At 38.5% G+C, this 16,676-nt stretch overlaps 1 protein-coding gene and 1 long non-coding RNA gene across 9 annotated transcripts; one reads left to right on the top strand and one right to left on the bottom strand.

The window, feature by feature from the left end:
• Positions 1–5,249: 5,249 nt before the first annotated feature.
• On the bottom strand, positions 5,250–16,484 carry lqf (epsin homolog lqf). Of its 8 annotated transcripts, XM_018007772.2 has the most exons (10): positions 10,820–11,150; positions 10,453–10,541; positions 9,727–10,385; positions 8,997–9,666; positions 8,842–8,935; positions 8,517–8,782; positions 8,351–8,452; positions 7,606–8,106; positions 6,848–6,924; positions 5,250–6,601 (listed from the first exon to the last, which is right to left on the bottom strand). In XM_018007772.2, the coding sequence occupies exons 1-9, from the start codon at positions 10,860–10,862 to the stop codon at positions 6,895–6,897; spliced, it is 2,454 nt and encodes an 817-aa protein (XP_017863261.2). In that variant the 5' UTR covers positions 10,863–11,150; the 3' UTR covers positions 5,250–6,601; positions 6,848–6,894. The 8 variants fall into 8 exon arrangements, with proteins under 8 accessions (XP_017863261.2, XP_017863259.1, XP_089324956.1 ...); XM_018007770.2 differs by lacking the exons at positions 6,848–6,924; positions 10,820–11,150 and adding an exon at positions 15,989–16,484; XM_089468830.1 differs by lacking the exon at positions 6,848–6,924 and having other exon boundaries at positions 10,820–11,146.
• Positions 12,118–14,742, top strand: LOC149269049 (uncharacterized). The gene is made up of 2 exons (XR_016270072.1): positions 12,118–13,690; positions 13,784–14,742. It is a non-coding gene; the product is annotated as an uncharacterized LOC149269049 (long non-coding RNA).
• Positions 16,485–16,676: the final 192 nt, after the last annotated feature.

Below are 16,676 nucleotides of genomic sequence, written 5' to 3'. Positions count from 1 at the left end.
AACAACAACAACAACAACAACTAAGACAACAACAACAACTGCTTTGGTACACTTAATTGACAAGTGTGAAACTTTCGATTTCTATACACCCATTGACACAGAAATATGCCCAAGTCGAGGAGTCTCATGCCTTGATTTGTTATGTCTAAATGTCACAATTTTCCAAGACGGGGGCGTGGCTACTTGCAACAAGGTGTGCTGCCTGCCTGCCTGACTGCCTGACTGCCTGTCTGCTTGACTGCCTGTCTGACTGCCTCTGCAATCTGTTATCGACTCGTCTGATGGCTTCGCCTGATAATTATTTGATATGCCTGAGAAGCCGAGTGTTAAACTGGCAGCAGAAAACGTTCAAATTAAATGATTAACTAACATTTGCCTGATCCCGTCGAGTGGCATATTCGCTTCTTTATTTGCTTTGGCTGCCGGAGGAACGTGCCAAATAGGTGAAATTTCTGACTATAACACATCTCTTTCTCCCTCTCACTCTCACTCTCTCGTGCTCAAGTGCTGCTCTGTGGCGATTTGATGCCACTACAAACTACATCTACTATATATAAACAACTCAATATGTTTCAATTATTGCTAGCGGCGCTCGTATGAAAAAAATCTTTTTTTTTTTTTTTCAACAAAAAGGAAAGTTGTCATATATCTCAATTGAACAGCTTAATTGTGTAGCGAGGCTGCTTTTCGACTTCGAGTGTGGCTTCATTAAATTTGAAGAACTATGAGAAAATTTTTAACGAAGGAGTGGAGAGGGGGAGGTAGTTGGACTGGCTGCAGACAGTAAGTGTCAGCAGGAGATGGAGAAGGGGGTAATTAACTAACTTAGTTGCAATGTTGTTTTTTTTTTTCAATTCTCATATTTCTTTCTACAGCTATGATTGAATATTTGATAGGAACTATAGGCTTATTGTATATTTTCTGATACCTTTTACTGAATTTATAGATCTTTTTAGAAAACCTTAATAACTATGCTCTATCTATCCTTTCCTTTTGTCTCTCTCTCTCTCTGTCTCTCCCCCTCTCTCTATCTCTCTCTCCCCCCTCTCTGTCTGTTTCTCTACTACACTCTCTCTCTCTTTCTCAGCTTCTCGTTCTGTATCTCTCTCAATCTCTTCTGTCTTTTCTCGCTCACTGTCCCAGCTGCAACGCCACAACCCCTACTATTTATACCTCTCTGAACTTATCCTTTCCCTTCTTCATTATTTAGAATTTTATATCCCAAAATATTCTTAACATTATAATATCCGGCTATCATTAAAAGACATGCGATTTAATTCTTGTCAGTGCACTCATCAGCAACCTTAGAATATTTCAATTCAGCAAAGAAAAAACTTCATGTTAGTTCGGAACTTCACATGCCAAGCCAAAGCAGCTTGCGAATGCGCTTAAGGATTGATTTCCCAGAAATACGATTCTCATCTCGTTTATATATTTTCAGCTCTTGACAACCCATAATTAAAAATCAATTTGGCGCGCTTAGAAGCGGCTCATGTCAGCTGCTAGCAAACATACAAAGCGTGTATTATGCAAGAGCCGACAGGCAACAAAGTCTATCTCTAACGAAAATATATATTTATGTGTATGAAAAAAATGAAGTGACTTGGAAGGGGCTGCTAGACCTGAAGATATCCTTTAGTGTGAGTATAACTAGATATATTAGTATTAAGGGCACAGCAATTATTTATAAATTAGTATTTAATATTAGGTCTCCAGATAGTATGATCTATCGATGCTTATGAATTTTAAGAAAATTCTTGTGAATGAATTGTTCAAAATATTAGAATATATATTTTCAATTTCAACTCAATAGCTTTTGTCGATTTCGAGATCACGGCGAACGTATCTGAATCAACTCAGCTTATACAGAAGTAAAACTGTATTTATATATTTACATACTTAAGTCAGTCACCTGCCTCCTCCTCCTCACCAACTGCCACACTTCGAACTACAAAAACATTACACCCAATCAACCCATTTCCATGGGTATACCAAAATAATAATAATAAAGTTTGTGCCCCAAGTCTTTTGTTTTGTCAAAGGTGCAGGCAACATAGCCAGCAGTCGCATCAACGTGAGCTCAACATATCAACACAAATATCTGAAAACAAATACGTATAACATATATAACATACACATATATAAATACACCTATGTACATATGTATTTGTATAGGTAGGCTCTGTCGGTTATGCGGAGTTCACGCTATGTCAAGCATGATTTTGTTGTTGCTCCGGGGCTGAGTGGTTAAGTGTAGCTGCCGTCGCCTTCCCAGCTGCCATAGAGACTCATTAATGAGCGCACAAACTGGCATTTGACAGATTTTTTAATTAAACCATACAAATTGCAATTTTTCATGGCTTTTGCGCTTTTTCAGTTACCTATATATTTTTCTTATTTTTTCTCTCCTTTTCCCTCTCTTCGTAAATAAACTGAAATGGCAAAAGCGAGCACGCAGCTGCCCTATTTAACCCTAAAAATGTTATGCTTACCGAAAATGTTATTCATTTTATGCTTAATTAATCTCTAATATGCAAACACATTCGCCAAAGATCGTGAAATGCTTTCCGTTCGTCTCTTAAGTTATGTCTCTATTTAAATGAGGTATGCTATGCTCTCTAAATGTTGTTTACATTTATGTCTAATTAATGTTAAGTTACAAATCTAAGTAGATTGCATCACAAAGTGAGTTTAAGCCATGGGTTTAGGGTATGCAAAAATAATTTTACATCATTAATGTAATCCTGATTTATTATTCTTACCTTATGAATCATAATTAGGAACTATCAGAAGCTTCTGAAAGCTTTCAGCCAATGCAAATCAAGTGCATTAAGAGCTTTAATTATCCTGCTGGAATATGTGTGTTAAGCATACAGTAAAACTTTACATAATTTCACTTAAAAATTCCTCCAAGCTTAACGTTATACAAATTATTAAAAATTATCTAATTCTCTGCTCTATCAAATTCGTATAATAAATCTCTGCTCTCAACTTTTTAAACTGCTTTTCTTTAAACTCGTAATCGATAAAAAGCTCTTTTTATCGATTGCTTAATACTATAAAAAATTTGCATACGCACTTAGCTAATGAATTACGCTATGTTTACGTAATCATCATCGTTATGAACACTATAAGCAACATTATCATTATCATCATCATCATCATCATCGAGTTGCAGCTAGTCTGCCCGTGTTGCTCCTTTCACTTTCTGCACAGCGAGTGCCTAATTATTCCTAGCCGCCTACACAGCATCCCCTCGCCTCCCGCAGCACCGCAGCACCACAGCTCCATCTACCACTTCTTCCCCAGCTCCTGCATTGTCCGTAGCTGAGATTTCGCACATAATTAAATTGCGCAAAAATTTACATGAAATTAATCGTTTTATTGTTGTGTCTCGCTGGCATGTGCCATGCGGAAGCATCGCCCTACCAAAAATGGACACCAAAACACAAAAAACCATGGAAAAACAGTAGCCAATGTCCAGTCCAGGCAGCTCCACAAAAAGCAGCCGCAGCACGCAAGATTTATGCGCCAGCCCGTGAAGGCAACAATTATTGAGGCATTTGCCAAAAGACAAAAGCAAAGGCACAAGATTCATTAGATTTCTTGATTTCGGCTCATTTCACTTTCGCAAAACGTAATTACGTCACCTCGATGATGCTCTTTATACAGCGAAATAAATGGAAGTAAATATTTATGCGAAGTCTAGAATGGTAAAATGAAGATTCTTTGAAGTGGATTCTATTAGTTGTTCACTGAAAATCAAGCGGAAAAGTTTAAACGTGACTCAGATTGAATTCTTGTTGTTGCTGCTTGGATTAGCTCTGACTATAGCCGACTTTTAGCCGTACAACATCTTCATCAATCCGCATATCAATGCCATTGAGCACCTGGAACTGGAACTGCTTAAATGATCATTTTTTCTAATGGACTCTAGCCTTAGCTAGAATGCCAAGCATAATCTTTGATAGATTTGAAATATATACGAAGTAAAAAAAAATATTCAAAATAAAGTTTAAGGAACTCTAGCCTTAGTTAGAATATATATATAGTACATATTATAGAAAACAACTTTGAAAAAACTCTACACTCAGCTAAATTATCCCACTCTCTATATTGTTATCAATGATATAGTCATACATGTTTTGTTTATATATATAAGTAGACATCTCTACTGCCTAGGGCATTGCTAATTCCATAATACATATATCTATAGTATATTATTGAGAACACAAGATTAAATAGAACTCTACCCTCAGCTAGATTTTCTCAGTCTATATATACATAGATCATAGTTATATATTTATATACAATATCTATAGGCATCTCTAATCCCTAACCTATTTCAACTTCCATTTCACATCCACAATTTTTTTCGACAATTCAATTCGTATTTGTAAAACTTACCCAGTTATTTGAGATCTCATCTTCCTTCCTTAACCTAACATCAATATTCAGCAACTCAGCTCAGTGATGTTTTTTTTTTCACCATTTTCTTCATTCGCTTTTTTTCTGCTTTGAAATTTGTGTAAATTATGTATTTGTGCACTTTTGATTTCATTTAAACGAAGTTTCCTGATGGCCCCCAGCGCATGTCAAATATCAAAACCAAATCGCGTCGGCCAGCCACTTGCGCAACACCACATCCACCATATCCACTAGATCCACTACATCCATATCCACCACATTCACGTAGCATCCAAAATATCATTGCCATATGCGGTGGGCGTGCTCCGTTAATGCCACCGCCGCCGTTGCCGCCGCCGCTGCTGCTGCTGCTGCTGCTGCATTGGGTGCTGCGCCCCCTCCTGGAATTAACATAATCGTGCTCAGCCACTGCCGCCACCCTGCCCAGGCCCCCTCCTATCCTGGCCAGAGCAAAGTGTTGAGAGCTGGCGATGGCTGTCAAGTGGTGGCTGCTGGGCATGCGAGATGAGGATGTGAGTTGACGTTGGCAATGGGCGGGGGGGCTGCAGGCAGGAGGAGGCAGGAGACAAATTTGTGCCCGTGCAAACGTTTAGCACTTTTCGCCCCACGTTGTGCAATGCGAGCAGTCGAAATTTGTAGGCTTTTGACTTTTCGAGTGTTTTGTCTTTCGTTTGTTTGTTTTTGGTTAAAATAAAGTTTTTAATTTTATGAAAATATGATTTAAAATTTTACTTTTCTTTTTTTTTTTTTAGCACAAGTGTGTGTGTATATATATGTGTGTGTATGTTTAGCTATATGTATATATATAATATATATGTATATGCGTGTGTAAATCTCTTGAAGCATTTTCACATCAAATTTTATTTTGTTTTTATATTTTGTTGTATTTTCTGGTTTTTGTTTTCTTTTTTCTTTTTTAATCATTAAGTTACGCTTAGACAAAATATTTACGTATTCTAACCTAAATGTATACCATTTCTTTTGTTTAGCATTTATTAATAATAATATTTTGTTTATATATAATTCTTGCTTGTTTTGCTTTTGTTTTGTAAATTTGAAACTATTTTCTATAAAAATGTTCAACAGCAAAATTATATGCATTGCATTTTGTTTTTAAAAGGTGGCCCAAAAACACAAAACGCACATAAATTCTATTTTTATTTTTTTTCTTCTTTTTTTTTTTTTTTTTGATTTGTTGTTTTTTGAAAAATTTCATAAAAATTGTTGTTAATAAAAACCTAACTTTTCGCTTTTGAAAATAAATGTCGCAAAAAACGTAAAATATTTTTTTAAAAATTTACAATTACAAAGCACAGACACAAAAAATGTTTGTTGTTGTTGTTGTGGCTGTTGTTAATTTGAATATGCTCTCGACAATGCACAGATTAATAATTTCTTTTTGTTTTAAAGCTATATAACAATTCAATTTCTGATCTGAAGCGATCCTGAAAACGTTTTTCATCTATCATTCATTTTTGTTTTAACTTTTCTTTTTGGTTTCTACAACAACATTTAACAGCTAGGAAATAAATTATGAATTAGGCAGCCAATCGGGGGACTTGACTTGAATGTGGATCGTTTTACAATTGTTGATGCTTCGGCTGAAGACGTTCAGTGCTGTTGTTGCTCATATTATTATCATTATTATAATTATTATTATTAACTATACATTTGGAGTTGATTTCTATTACAAGTATGTTTAAAAGCCGACAGAGAGAGAGAGAGAGAGACGAGAGTGGGACAGGGGGGGAACCTATTAAAAAAAACTGTTGAAGCCTACACATTGCACGTAACTGTTTGTTTATGTTGCAGCCGTTGTTGTTGTTATTGTTGTTGTAGTTGTTGGTTCACTCATACAACACATCACATATTTTACAGTTTAATAATACTTTCTTACACATAATTTTGTTATTAGTGAATTTATATATTCAGTTTGTTGCTATTGCTGCTGTATGGTTGTTATTGTTGTCTTCATCTTCTTCTTCTTCTCTTTCTTGTTCCCCGTCAATGTGTTGTGGTTGCTGCTGCGGTTGTTGTTGTTGTTGTGGTTTTAGCTGCTGCTAGTTGCTGCTGTTGCTCATGCTGATTGATTGATTGATTGTTTGACTCCTTAGGACAAAAACGGATTTGTAGCGGCTGCCTCAGGTTTTATCCACGGCATGTTGTTGTTTTGCTGCAAGAATTCAATTCGAAATATTAGTTTAAATAACTCTCACACATTGAAATGCTAAATCAAGCAAAACTATCTACATGCAATTTTTGTCTAGCAGCTACGTTCTATTATATTAGTTGTGGTTAGTTAAGTGTAGTTTAGGTTTAGGATTTTGTTTTTTGTTTCGCCAGCTAGTGGGCATTTTGTGGCTTTAGTTGCTAGTATTATTTGGATAGCAGAGCATGCACATTCGAAAAAACATTTTACCCATTTGCATTGTATTTATGGCATATTATTGCATTATTGTTTGTGTTTTATTTAAGCGTCCAAGCCTCCATTGTTGGCTACAATTAGAAAATATTATGATCAACTGTGTTTATACTCATTTTTGTTTCTGTTTTTCTTCAGCAGCTTAGCAGCTGCTTGCTAACAATGATTACTTAAGTATTTTAGGCGTAATTCAGAGAGAGAGAGAGAGAGAGAGAGACAAAGCGTTAAGCAGGGAATGAAACTGTATTTTTGGATATACAAATTAGAATATGATAAAAGTACATAGTATATTAATTGAATCTAGAATTATTATAAATCTTATAAGGGTTATCTTAAACCAAAATAATTTAAGCTTTTTTAAAACTTTTTGATATAGTAAGGAATTTCAAAAGAAATCAATCTAGATTCTAGATAAAAACAGATTTAAATCTTAGTTATAAGCATTACAATTATTATCTATACCTTAAATTTCGAGGTAAGTAAACAGTTAGTTAATACAGTTTCATTCCCTGCGACGCAGTGAAGACATTCTCTAGCATTTGTTTAACAAAATCATACAAAAAAGGAAATCAAAATAATATCAAAACAAAAACACATCATAAATAAACAACAAACTAAATAAAACTCAAGCAAAGCAACAACAAATCGCAAATCTGTATCTGTTTCTGTTTCTGGCAATATCAAGTAGCAGCAATAAGGACGACTGCTGAACGACGAGCAACAGGAGTAGGACAACAAGTCTCCGAGCAACTCACTTCCAATTTGCAATAGGTGCCGCCCATGGCTGGGTTCGGGTTGCCATAGATGCCGCTAGGGGGCGCCACGTTGCTGCTGTCATAGCCCAATGGTGAAATGCTCACGCCCGGCGTATCGGCCAATGATTCGGATAGGGCGCTGCTATAGCTATGCGTATAGGGCGAATAGCCGGGAGTATTGTAATTGCTGCTGCCATATTGCACCGAGGGCGATGGGGCCGAAGGGCTGTGGTAATATGAATGCGGCTGCGTTGGCGATTCACCCAATATATCCATGTTGCGTATGTTGTCAATGCCGGGACTAGTGTAGCCATAGCTATGATTATAGAAATTGTTGTTGCCGCTCTGTGGATTGTTATTGTTGCTGATGTTGTTGTTGTTGCTATTGTAGAACTGCTGCTGTGGACGGGACAGGGTAGGGGGTTTATTGAAGGCGCCTAGCAGCTGAAAGTCATCCACTAGCTGCAGGCTAGTTGGACGCATCGGCTTTAGAGGATCGGGCTATGATTCGATTCGATTCGATTTGGATTTGAATTGTTGCATGCAACAGTTGCTCAAAATGTCAAAGCAAATTAAATATACATTTAAGAGGAAACAAAATGCAATGAAGAGAAAGAGAGGAAACGATAATAGTAGAAAGGTAAAGTAAAAGAATCACCCATAAAAAATGATTAGACTAATCGCAGAAAGAATCTTAAACAATATTTTGATATATGACAACCACATAAACCTAGCGCACACTCACCTGAGAAGCTGCGCTGACGCCACCGGTAACCGGCGCCCACGGATCCTGATTCATATTGACGGGAAAGGGCGGCTGTTGTTTCAATTGATTGATGGACGGCACCTGATTCGATTAACAACAACAATAATTAGATTCAAGTCTCTAGAGAATTTCTAATCATATTTACGGCTGGTTGTTGCTGCTGGAATAGATTCGTTTTGGGTGGCATCACATTGTCCGCGAATGGATTGTAGGCGGGCGCCAGTCCTGACTGTGTCTGTGGCGTATTTGGCTTAATTAGATTATCCAAATTAACCAGCGCTGAATTTTCGCCAAGGAATGCAAGCGGATCACGATAGGGCTTCTTTGTGGTGGCACCTGTTGATGGGTGCACTGAGCCACTGTTGTTGCCATAGTTCGACGAGAGCGGATCCATGTCGTCCAGCAGCGAAGCTGTTAAGCAATCGAAATTGGTTAACTCATTGAGTTTATCAGGAATTGGGTTAACATACCATTGTTGTTATTGGAGGCATTAGAATTGTTATGTTCGGCACTTTTATTGCGATTGGTTATCAAATCGAACTCATCAAAGTCGGGTGATTGTTTCTGCAAGACAAGAGAGGGGAGATTAACTTAAAGAGATTATCGCTGCTGGTCAGATGCTTACCTTAATGGCGCCTGTCTGCATTGCCTTCCAGGGATCGTCCAAGTTAGATGCACTTGGTTGCGCTGCTGTCCAGGGATCTACTGAAGCAGCTGGCGCTGCAGCTGCTGCCGGCTGTGATTCGCTAAGCCAAGGATCCGCAGAGCCACCATTGCTGGCCGCGTGTGTTGTAGGTGGAGCAGCAGCCAATCCGGGGCTAACTGCTGTTTTGGTCAGCCACGCGTCCGCTGGCGCTGGCGCTGCGATGCGACCATTTTGATTGGCATTGCCGTTCGTTTGTAGCCAACCCTCGTTGGAGGAGCCCGATGCCACAGATGGTGACTGTGTGCGCAGGCCCCAGGCATCGCCAGGTCCGCCCAATGCCTGAGGTGGCGCCTGTGCACCAGCTCCCAGCGGCACACCTGCACTCATAATGGTGCGTGGCGCAGCCGCGGGATGCCACGGATCGACGTGGGGCGAGGCGGCAGCGCCTGACCAAGGATCTGACAGTTGACTAGCTGCACGGTTCGGAGGCGCAGCCCAGGGATCCACAACAGCTGCAGCGCCGCCAGCAGCGCCCAATGGTGGACTCGAAATGCTTGTCGCGCCCAGCGAGATGTCTAGCAAATCCAGCAAATGACTCTGTTGTTGCTCCTCCTTCTTAGGCGCCGATATGGGTCGTCCACTAGAATCTCTGTTGTAGTAGGAATAATATTAATAAGTGACATAATAATATTTATTCAATTACACTTACTTGAAGTCCTGTTCACTCTGGCTCAGCGCTAACTGCAGACGCACATCGTCGCTTCGCCGCTTGGCCTCCTCCTGCTCGGCCTCCTCCCGCGACATGGCCATCGCCAGCTGCAGCTGCAGCTCCTCCTCGCCAGCTGTCTGCGGACGCACCATTTCCAGCTCGGAGGCATTTTTGGGCGGCTCCTCCTGCCAGCCCGGCGGCATGTCACGCTGTGAGGGTCCATCAATGTAGCCATCGCTGCCAAAGCCACTCGGATGCAGAGCGAAGCGTTCTTTGGCCTTCAACGCCTTCACACGCTCGTTCTTGAGCCTCTCATCGTCCTTGAGCAGATTAACCAGCTGTTTGGCCTTTTCACGCACATGCGTACCCTGATCCTTGCCCTCCTCATAGTAGACAAACTCGCGCAACGTCTGTATGGCAAATATATTCTCCTTGCACTGCTGGGCAACCTTCTCCGTGCCCGTTTTAATCAGATACTCGAGCAGTATGAGCGCCTTGTAGACGTGGCGCCAATTCTTGCCATGATCATTCAAACGTTTCCATATCATTTGCATTATCTCCGAGAAGGCAACCACATTGTACGTCAAGTCGGCTATCTCGGCCATAATCGTGGCCGATGGCCCCCATGGATCATTGGAAGTTGCCTCGCGTACTTTGACCTGACAATCAGAGAAAGAGATGTGGGAGTGATTTGGATATGGCTAAAGATATTTCAATTCAACTTACCTGTGCATCGGAATAGTTGTGCGCGAGATTTTTGATGTTTCTGCGTAGCCCGGCGACATTGACCTGCATATCGTCTTTTTGTTTTCTCACTGTGTGACGAAAGGAGTGAAGAGGCGTATTAACATGGCTAGAACTGAATACAATTCTCTGCGTCTACAGTTTATGTTTGTACTAATACTCTAGATCTGCTAAACCTTTCTCACGAAATTTCGCTTTCAAATCAAATTTATGTTTTGCTCGAATTTTGTATCTATACATTTAAATGCTACCAAAAACAAAATGAATTCTGTGTTGAAATGACTGTCACATTACAATACACATATGTATATATGTATTTAATTTATATGAATAAACAATCAATACAAACAGAAAAACACAACAAATTTCCAATATATCGCACAAGAGCGCATCCGATCTTTGACACTTTTTTTAACTATTAGATTTAAAATAATATGAGGTGGGCGTGTATCTATGTGTGTATATGTCTGTGTGTGTGTGTGTTTTGTCCAAAAACTCAAAAACAAATGCGTGTGGTTTATACATTTTCAGAATAACAATACAAATTCTTAGCTACTGTTCAACTAAAAGCTCTGCTTAAAGCTTCTAATTTAATCGGCTTTAAGCTTCAGTCAACTGTTATACCCATGTTCACATTCATAGTGTCATGTATCAAATATAAATGTAAATAATATATATATCAAAAAATCATAGGCGGTGTATTTTAAGTAAAAGTTTATGCAAAGAAAACATTAAGACTTACTTTTCGGTTTGTTTTTGTTTTTTGTTTCTTTGCGATTGACTTATACAAGTAGATTTTTTGTTTGCTTTTGCTTTTTTGCTTTCTCTATATGCTCTATATATAGGAGGTGTTTTTTTAATTGCTTGAATTTTTCTTTAGCTTTTTTGTTTTGCTGTTATAAGTGCTCCAAAGCAAGCTAAGTATGAGATACAAGATAATACAATCAAAATACATAGTATAATAGTACATAGAGATATATGTATAAATATTTGTAAGTATATAGAGAATTAGAAGTGTTGTGAAGTATTAGGGCACATTAAAACAATAAGTGCAACGAAATTATATAACTTTAAAGAAAACATAAGAAAAGGAAACTAAATAGCGCTCGCGGTGCAGGTCCAAGTTCAAGTCTAGAATAGGCCCACAACACCCTAAACACGCCTGAGGTACTTGTAATTCAATTTACATAAAAATAAAATAGATAAAATAAACAAACTAGTAAAAACTAATAAAAATCTCGGAACAAAGTCGAGAATAAAATGCTCTTTGCAAACAACGTAGACAGACAAAAGCTGAGTGTTGTATATGTTAATTGTATAAGAGAAAATATAAGACTGGTGTGCTAATTACACGCTGTAGATCTTGGCAATATACCCTTTCCTGTCCGCTCTATTCAAAATCACAGAAGCCACAAAAATGCAGCAAACTGACGGCGAGAATGGGAAAGGGTATTTGCTATAAATAGCAAAAGTTTGGAATAAGCAAAATTGCAGCTAAGCTGCATTATACAAAACAAAATGAGAAATAGCTATAACTGTTGTTATTTTATCACTGACAGAAAATCGAACAAACCGAAGACAGCAGAAGGAAGGTGTCTATGCTGCCTGACCTTCGACTGTTAATCAATGTGTAGAATAGTTAAACAACGAAAAACACAGACTAATTTCGCATGTGCTAATGCAATTAAATATTTCTTTTTTGTTTTAATGATTTGTAAACAAACTTTTAGCGAATGTTTTTGCACATAAACAACACAAGTTAATACACAATTCACGTCAGAGATCTAGGAGATTTTACGACGTTGCCTAATTTAAAGCTGATAAGATATCAGCGCGCAATAAGAGTTTATTCTGCTGGCTGTCACTCAAAGCCAGAGGCAGAAGCAGAGCCAGAGGCAGGTAGACAATTAGCACACAGATATTTCGACATCACGAGAATCGAGAACGAGTTGGAATGCGTAGTTGCCGTTAAAGTGTGAGTGAGTAACGCACTTGACACATATTGGAGCCGGCTTCAAAAGAAACTTCGTGCAGATTTCGAACTCGAAAAGAGCACAAGAGTTCGAAACTAGTCGAACGAGTCTACCCATGTATGTGTATATGTTGTGCATCTGTAAGTGTATGTGTGTGAGTAAGTTTTTGTGAATGCTGCGGGATTCATTGACCGCTGCTCAGTTGTAATAATGGGCCGTGCGTGCAGATCAGTGAGAGAAAGAGAGAGACAGACTGAGAGAGTAGTTGAAATGCGGACCAGTGGCTAGCGGTTTGTTTGTTTTGGTTTGTTTCCTCCCGCTCTCTGCTCGCTGCAGCAGAAATAGTAGCATAAAGCAACACGAATAATTTAATTAAATGTCGCACAAGAAACAAATAAAATACGAAACAAGCAAATTTAGTCAAATGAATTGAGGAAGTGAGGGGGAGGTGCATTGGCCTGAACTTGAGCAAACGAATGCCAGACACCAACAGGCCATTAGCGCAAAAGAGAAAGGGAACACGGCGAATTTGTGGGGTGGTTGTTACGACGCGAACTTTCTTTGTTGTGACGCTTTAATTTTGCACTTGACTTTTGCAGTGACGACGACGACGGCGACGGCGACGTTTTTATTGCCAAAAATATATTAGGGCGTGTGTGTGTTGGTATGGGTGTGCATGTGTGCGTGTAGATATAAACTGAACAGCTTGCGACCAGAGAAGCCTTGAATTTAACGTCAAGTTCAATGAACGGCTGGTTAAAAAACAATTCGCACAACGGAAGCGCAGCAGCAGCAGCGGGCGAGAGCTTTGCCGAGATCGAGATCACAAGCGAGACTGAGCAGGCGAATGAGTGCGTGATGCGAATTGATACGAATGTTATTTAAATGGCAACCAACAAGCAACAACAAGCACACTCGAGCACACACATTAGAGAAAATATTCCGTGCTCTTTGTGTGTTGTTGTCTAATGCCATTATGAACCCCTTTGTTTGCGGCTTGTCCGTTTTATCGTTTAGCGCAACGTTGCGAATGTGTGGAATCGATAATGGGGGTATGTGTAGTCGAAGGTCATTCAGCATTTGCATAGCGTAGCCCACTGTGCAGGTCTCTGATCTTACACTCGCTCTCTGCCTCTCCCAATCTCTTTCTCTCATTACTAATGTTGCATTTGGTGCATACGGGCGTTCAATGTGGGGCGTATGCCTTGCATTTGTGTGTGAGTGTGTGCCTAAGTGCGTGTGTGTGTGTGAGTAGCTCTGTGATAACAAATCGAAAACGAAAATAAAGATTAGATTTCATTGCTATATATTTGTGTGAATTTGTATATTTATATTTATAGTTGGTATGCAACGACAACTGATATAGAAAGACACCTTCATTCATTAGTCACTTCTATTGCGGCGAAATGGGCAACATAAACCAGTTCCAGCTATGACTAAGCGGCGAGGCGGCGGCGAAACGAGCCGGCGAAAATACACAGTAACAACTGTTATCAACAAAATAGACATACTATATAAATGAAAAAAATAAATCAGAACTACAACTACGAAAACTATTAAGAAGCGCGCACAGTTATTATTATTTCCTTAGTGCACAACGAAAATAACAACTTCCGTTAAGTGAGGCACACATTTGTGACGTACATACACGTATACACATACATGTACACATATGTACAATATGCTTGCCTTGTTTACAGTATTTGCTGCCAATAATAAAAAATATACAGTCTGTCAAGAATGAGTTGGCACACTGAAAAAAAATTGAATTTTTTGACTTTGGATGCAAATATCTAAGTCAATAATGCATAAAAATTATTTTTTTCAAATAGGAATATGTTTAATATTATTTCATTAATTTAAATATAAAAATAGAAAGCATAACATTCAATATGTAAAAAAAAAAAATCAACAAAAACAAAGAATACTCATAAATAACAGTGTCAATAATGTGTTGGCACTGAGCGCTTTGCACATCTGCTTTGCTCTAATTCTTAGAAGTAACGGTATTTTACTGTTATCTGTTGATATTTTATGCATCTATGAACGTTTTCTTTTACATTTCTTGCCATTTGATTGTCAATTTTCGCTAGTTACGCATTTAAGCACAAATTTCATATTTTTTAAAATGCCTGGAAAGCGATTAAGCTTTGAGATGGTGCAGCTCATCTATTACAACCACGAGATGGGCAAATCCGTTCCAGAATTGATGGACATGTTTTCTGTGCCCAGGAGAACGGTTTATAACGTTATAAACCGGGCCGAAAAAGAAAATAGGCTGCTTTTAAAGACGGGAGGAGGGCCGAAAAAAAAGATCACTGGACGAGTAGAGCGTCTTATTCTCAGAAAAGTGAACGCTAATCCGCATATTTCTATAAGATATCTTGCTAAAGAGCTGAAGCAAGAATGTGGCATAGATGTCTCACATGAAACGGTACGCAAAGCCCTCATGAGTCATGAGTACAGTTCGAGAGTAGCGCGGAAAAAGCCTCTGTTATCAAAAGCAAATATCGAAAAGCGTTTAACTTTTGCTGTTAACATGGCTTGTTACCCCGCAGAATATTGGGAGGACGTCATATTCTGTGATGAAACAAAAATGATGCAGTACTATAATGATGGTCCTCCCAGGGTATGGCGCTAGCCATTAACGGCTCTTGACAGCAAAAATATTATTCCCACTATTAAATTTGGCAAATTATCGGTGATGATATGGGGGTGTATATCAAGCAAGGGAGTCGGAGAAATTGCATTCATTGAAAGCACAATGAATGCAGAGCAGTACCTCCAAATTTTGAGAGCAAATTTGAGAGCAAGTGCGGCTAAATTCGGCTTTCTGAATGGCAACAAGCCAAATTTTAAATTTTATCAGGACAACGATCCGAAGCATAAAGAACTCACTGTTCGCACTTGGCTGCTGTACAACTGTGGCAAAGTGATTGACACACCCCCCCAGAGCCCTGACCTTAACCCGATTGAGCATGTGTGGGCATACTTGAAAAAGAAAGTTGGAAAAAGGAATCCTAAGAGCCGCACACAACTCAAATCAGCTATAATTGAGGAGTGGGAAAAAATCCCTCTTGATTTAATTAAAAACCTTATAGCTTCTATGAAAAAACGCCTTCAACATGTTTTAAATGCCCAGGGAGGCCACACAAAATATTAAAATTATGTTAATTAATCATATTTTAGCTTTAATTTTAAGTTAAGATTCATAGATTGTAAGTGTGCCAACACATTATTGACACTGTTATTTATGAGTATTCTTTGTTTTTGTTGGTTTTTTTTTTACATATTGAATGTTATGCTTTCTATTTTTATATTTAAATTAATGAAATAATATTAAACATATTCCTATTTGAAAAAAATAATTTTTATGCATTATTGACTTAGATATTTGCATCCAAAGTCAAAAAATTCAATTTTTTTTCAGTGTGCCAACTCATTCTTGACAGACTGTATATAAAAAAAAAGATTAACAAAATACAAACACAAAGAAGCAAACTAAAGAGAAATGCTCGCCCCAAACGCTGCCCACGTCCGCTTACCTGCTGCAATACTTCTTCTCTCCGCTCTATGCGTTGCGTTTGCTGCAGTTAGCTAGTCCGTGTTTGTTTCTGTGTGTGTATGTGGATGTGTGTGCGTGTATCTGTGTAGGTGTGTGTATATAGTTTATAGTGTTTCTATATATCTGTATATGTGTATGTGTCTGTGTGTGGGGCTCCAAGAAACAACGACAACTACTCCTCCCAGCTAGTTTGATATATTTTTACGACTTTCTTTTTGTATGCCCGACACAGTCACAAGACGATGACAACAGACGGCGACGTCAACAAAATTGCAATGGAAACCAATTATATGCAGTTGTAGTGTACGCGTTATTTACACAATTCTTTGCACAAAACACACAATTGTTAGCCAAATATTATATGAAACAGAGCAATGGATTTTCTTGTTTTGTATGGCTTTTGCGATTGCTTTCTTTTTCTGCTGCTGTTTTGCTCCGTCTCCTATCGCTGACGATGGTATAACTAGAGAAAAGAAGTTATGCGATATATCGGTATAATAGTGGAGATGAAACTGCGTGCGAACAGCTATCGATAGCGCAACGCGACTGTCGATTAAAAAAGCTAAAACTGAAGTTAGAAGAGGAACAATTGAGAACTGAAAAAATACAAGCTATTATTTTTGTTATATTTATTTTATAATTGTATTAAATTAAATTAATATTATTTA

This window comes from Drosophila arizonae, chromosome 4 (assembly GCF_054131065.1).
Source record: "Drosophila arizonae isolate 15081-1271.41 chromosome 4, UAZ_ARI_1.0, whole genome shotgun sequence".
NCBI lineage: Eukaryota > Metazoa > Arthropoda > Insecta > Diptera > Drosophilidae > Drosophila > Drosophila arizonae.
Note: the sequence above shows the minus strand (reverse complement) of the source record. Positions and strands in the feature narration are given on the sequence as shown.

Coding starts and splice junctions, on each gene's coding strand:
- lqf (XM_089468830.1), bottom strand. CDS start 10,862: ATGCGCTCTTGTGCGATATATTGGAAATTTGTTGTGTTTTTCT. Junction 8,107..8,350: donor GCGTCAGCGCAGCTTCTCAG/GTGAGTGTGCGC, acceptor ATCGAATCATAG/CCCGATCCTCTAAAGCCGAT. Junction 6,602..7,605: donor GCACCTATTGCAAATTGGAA/GTGAGTTGCTCG, acceptor GAATTCTTGCAG/CAAAACAACAACATGCCGTG.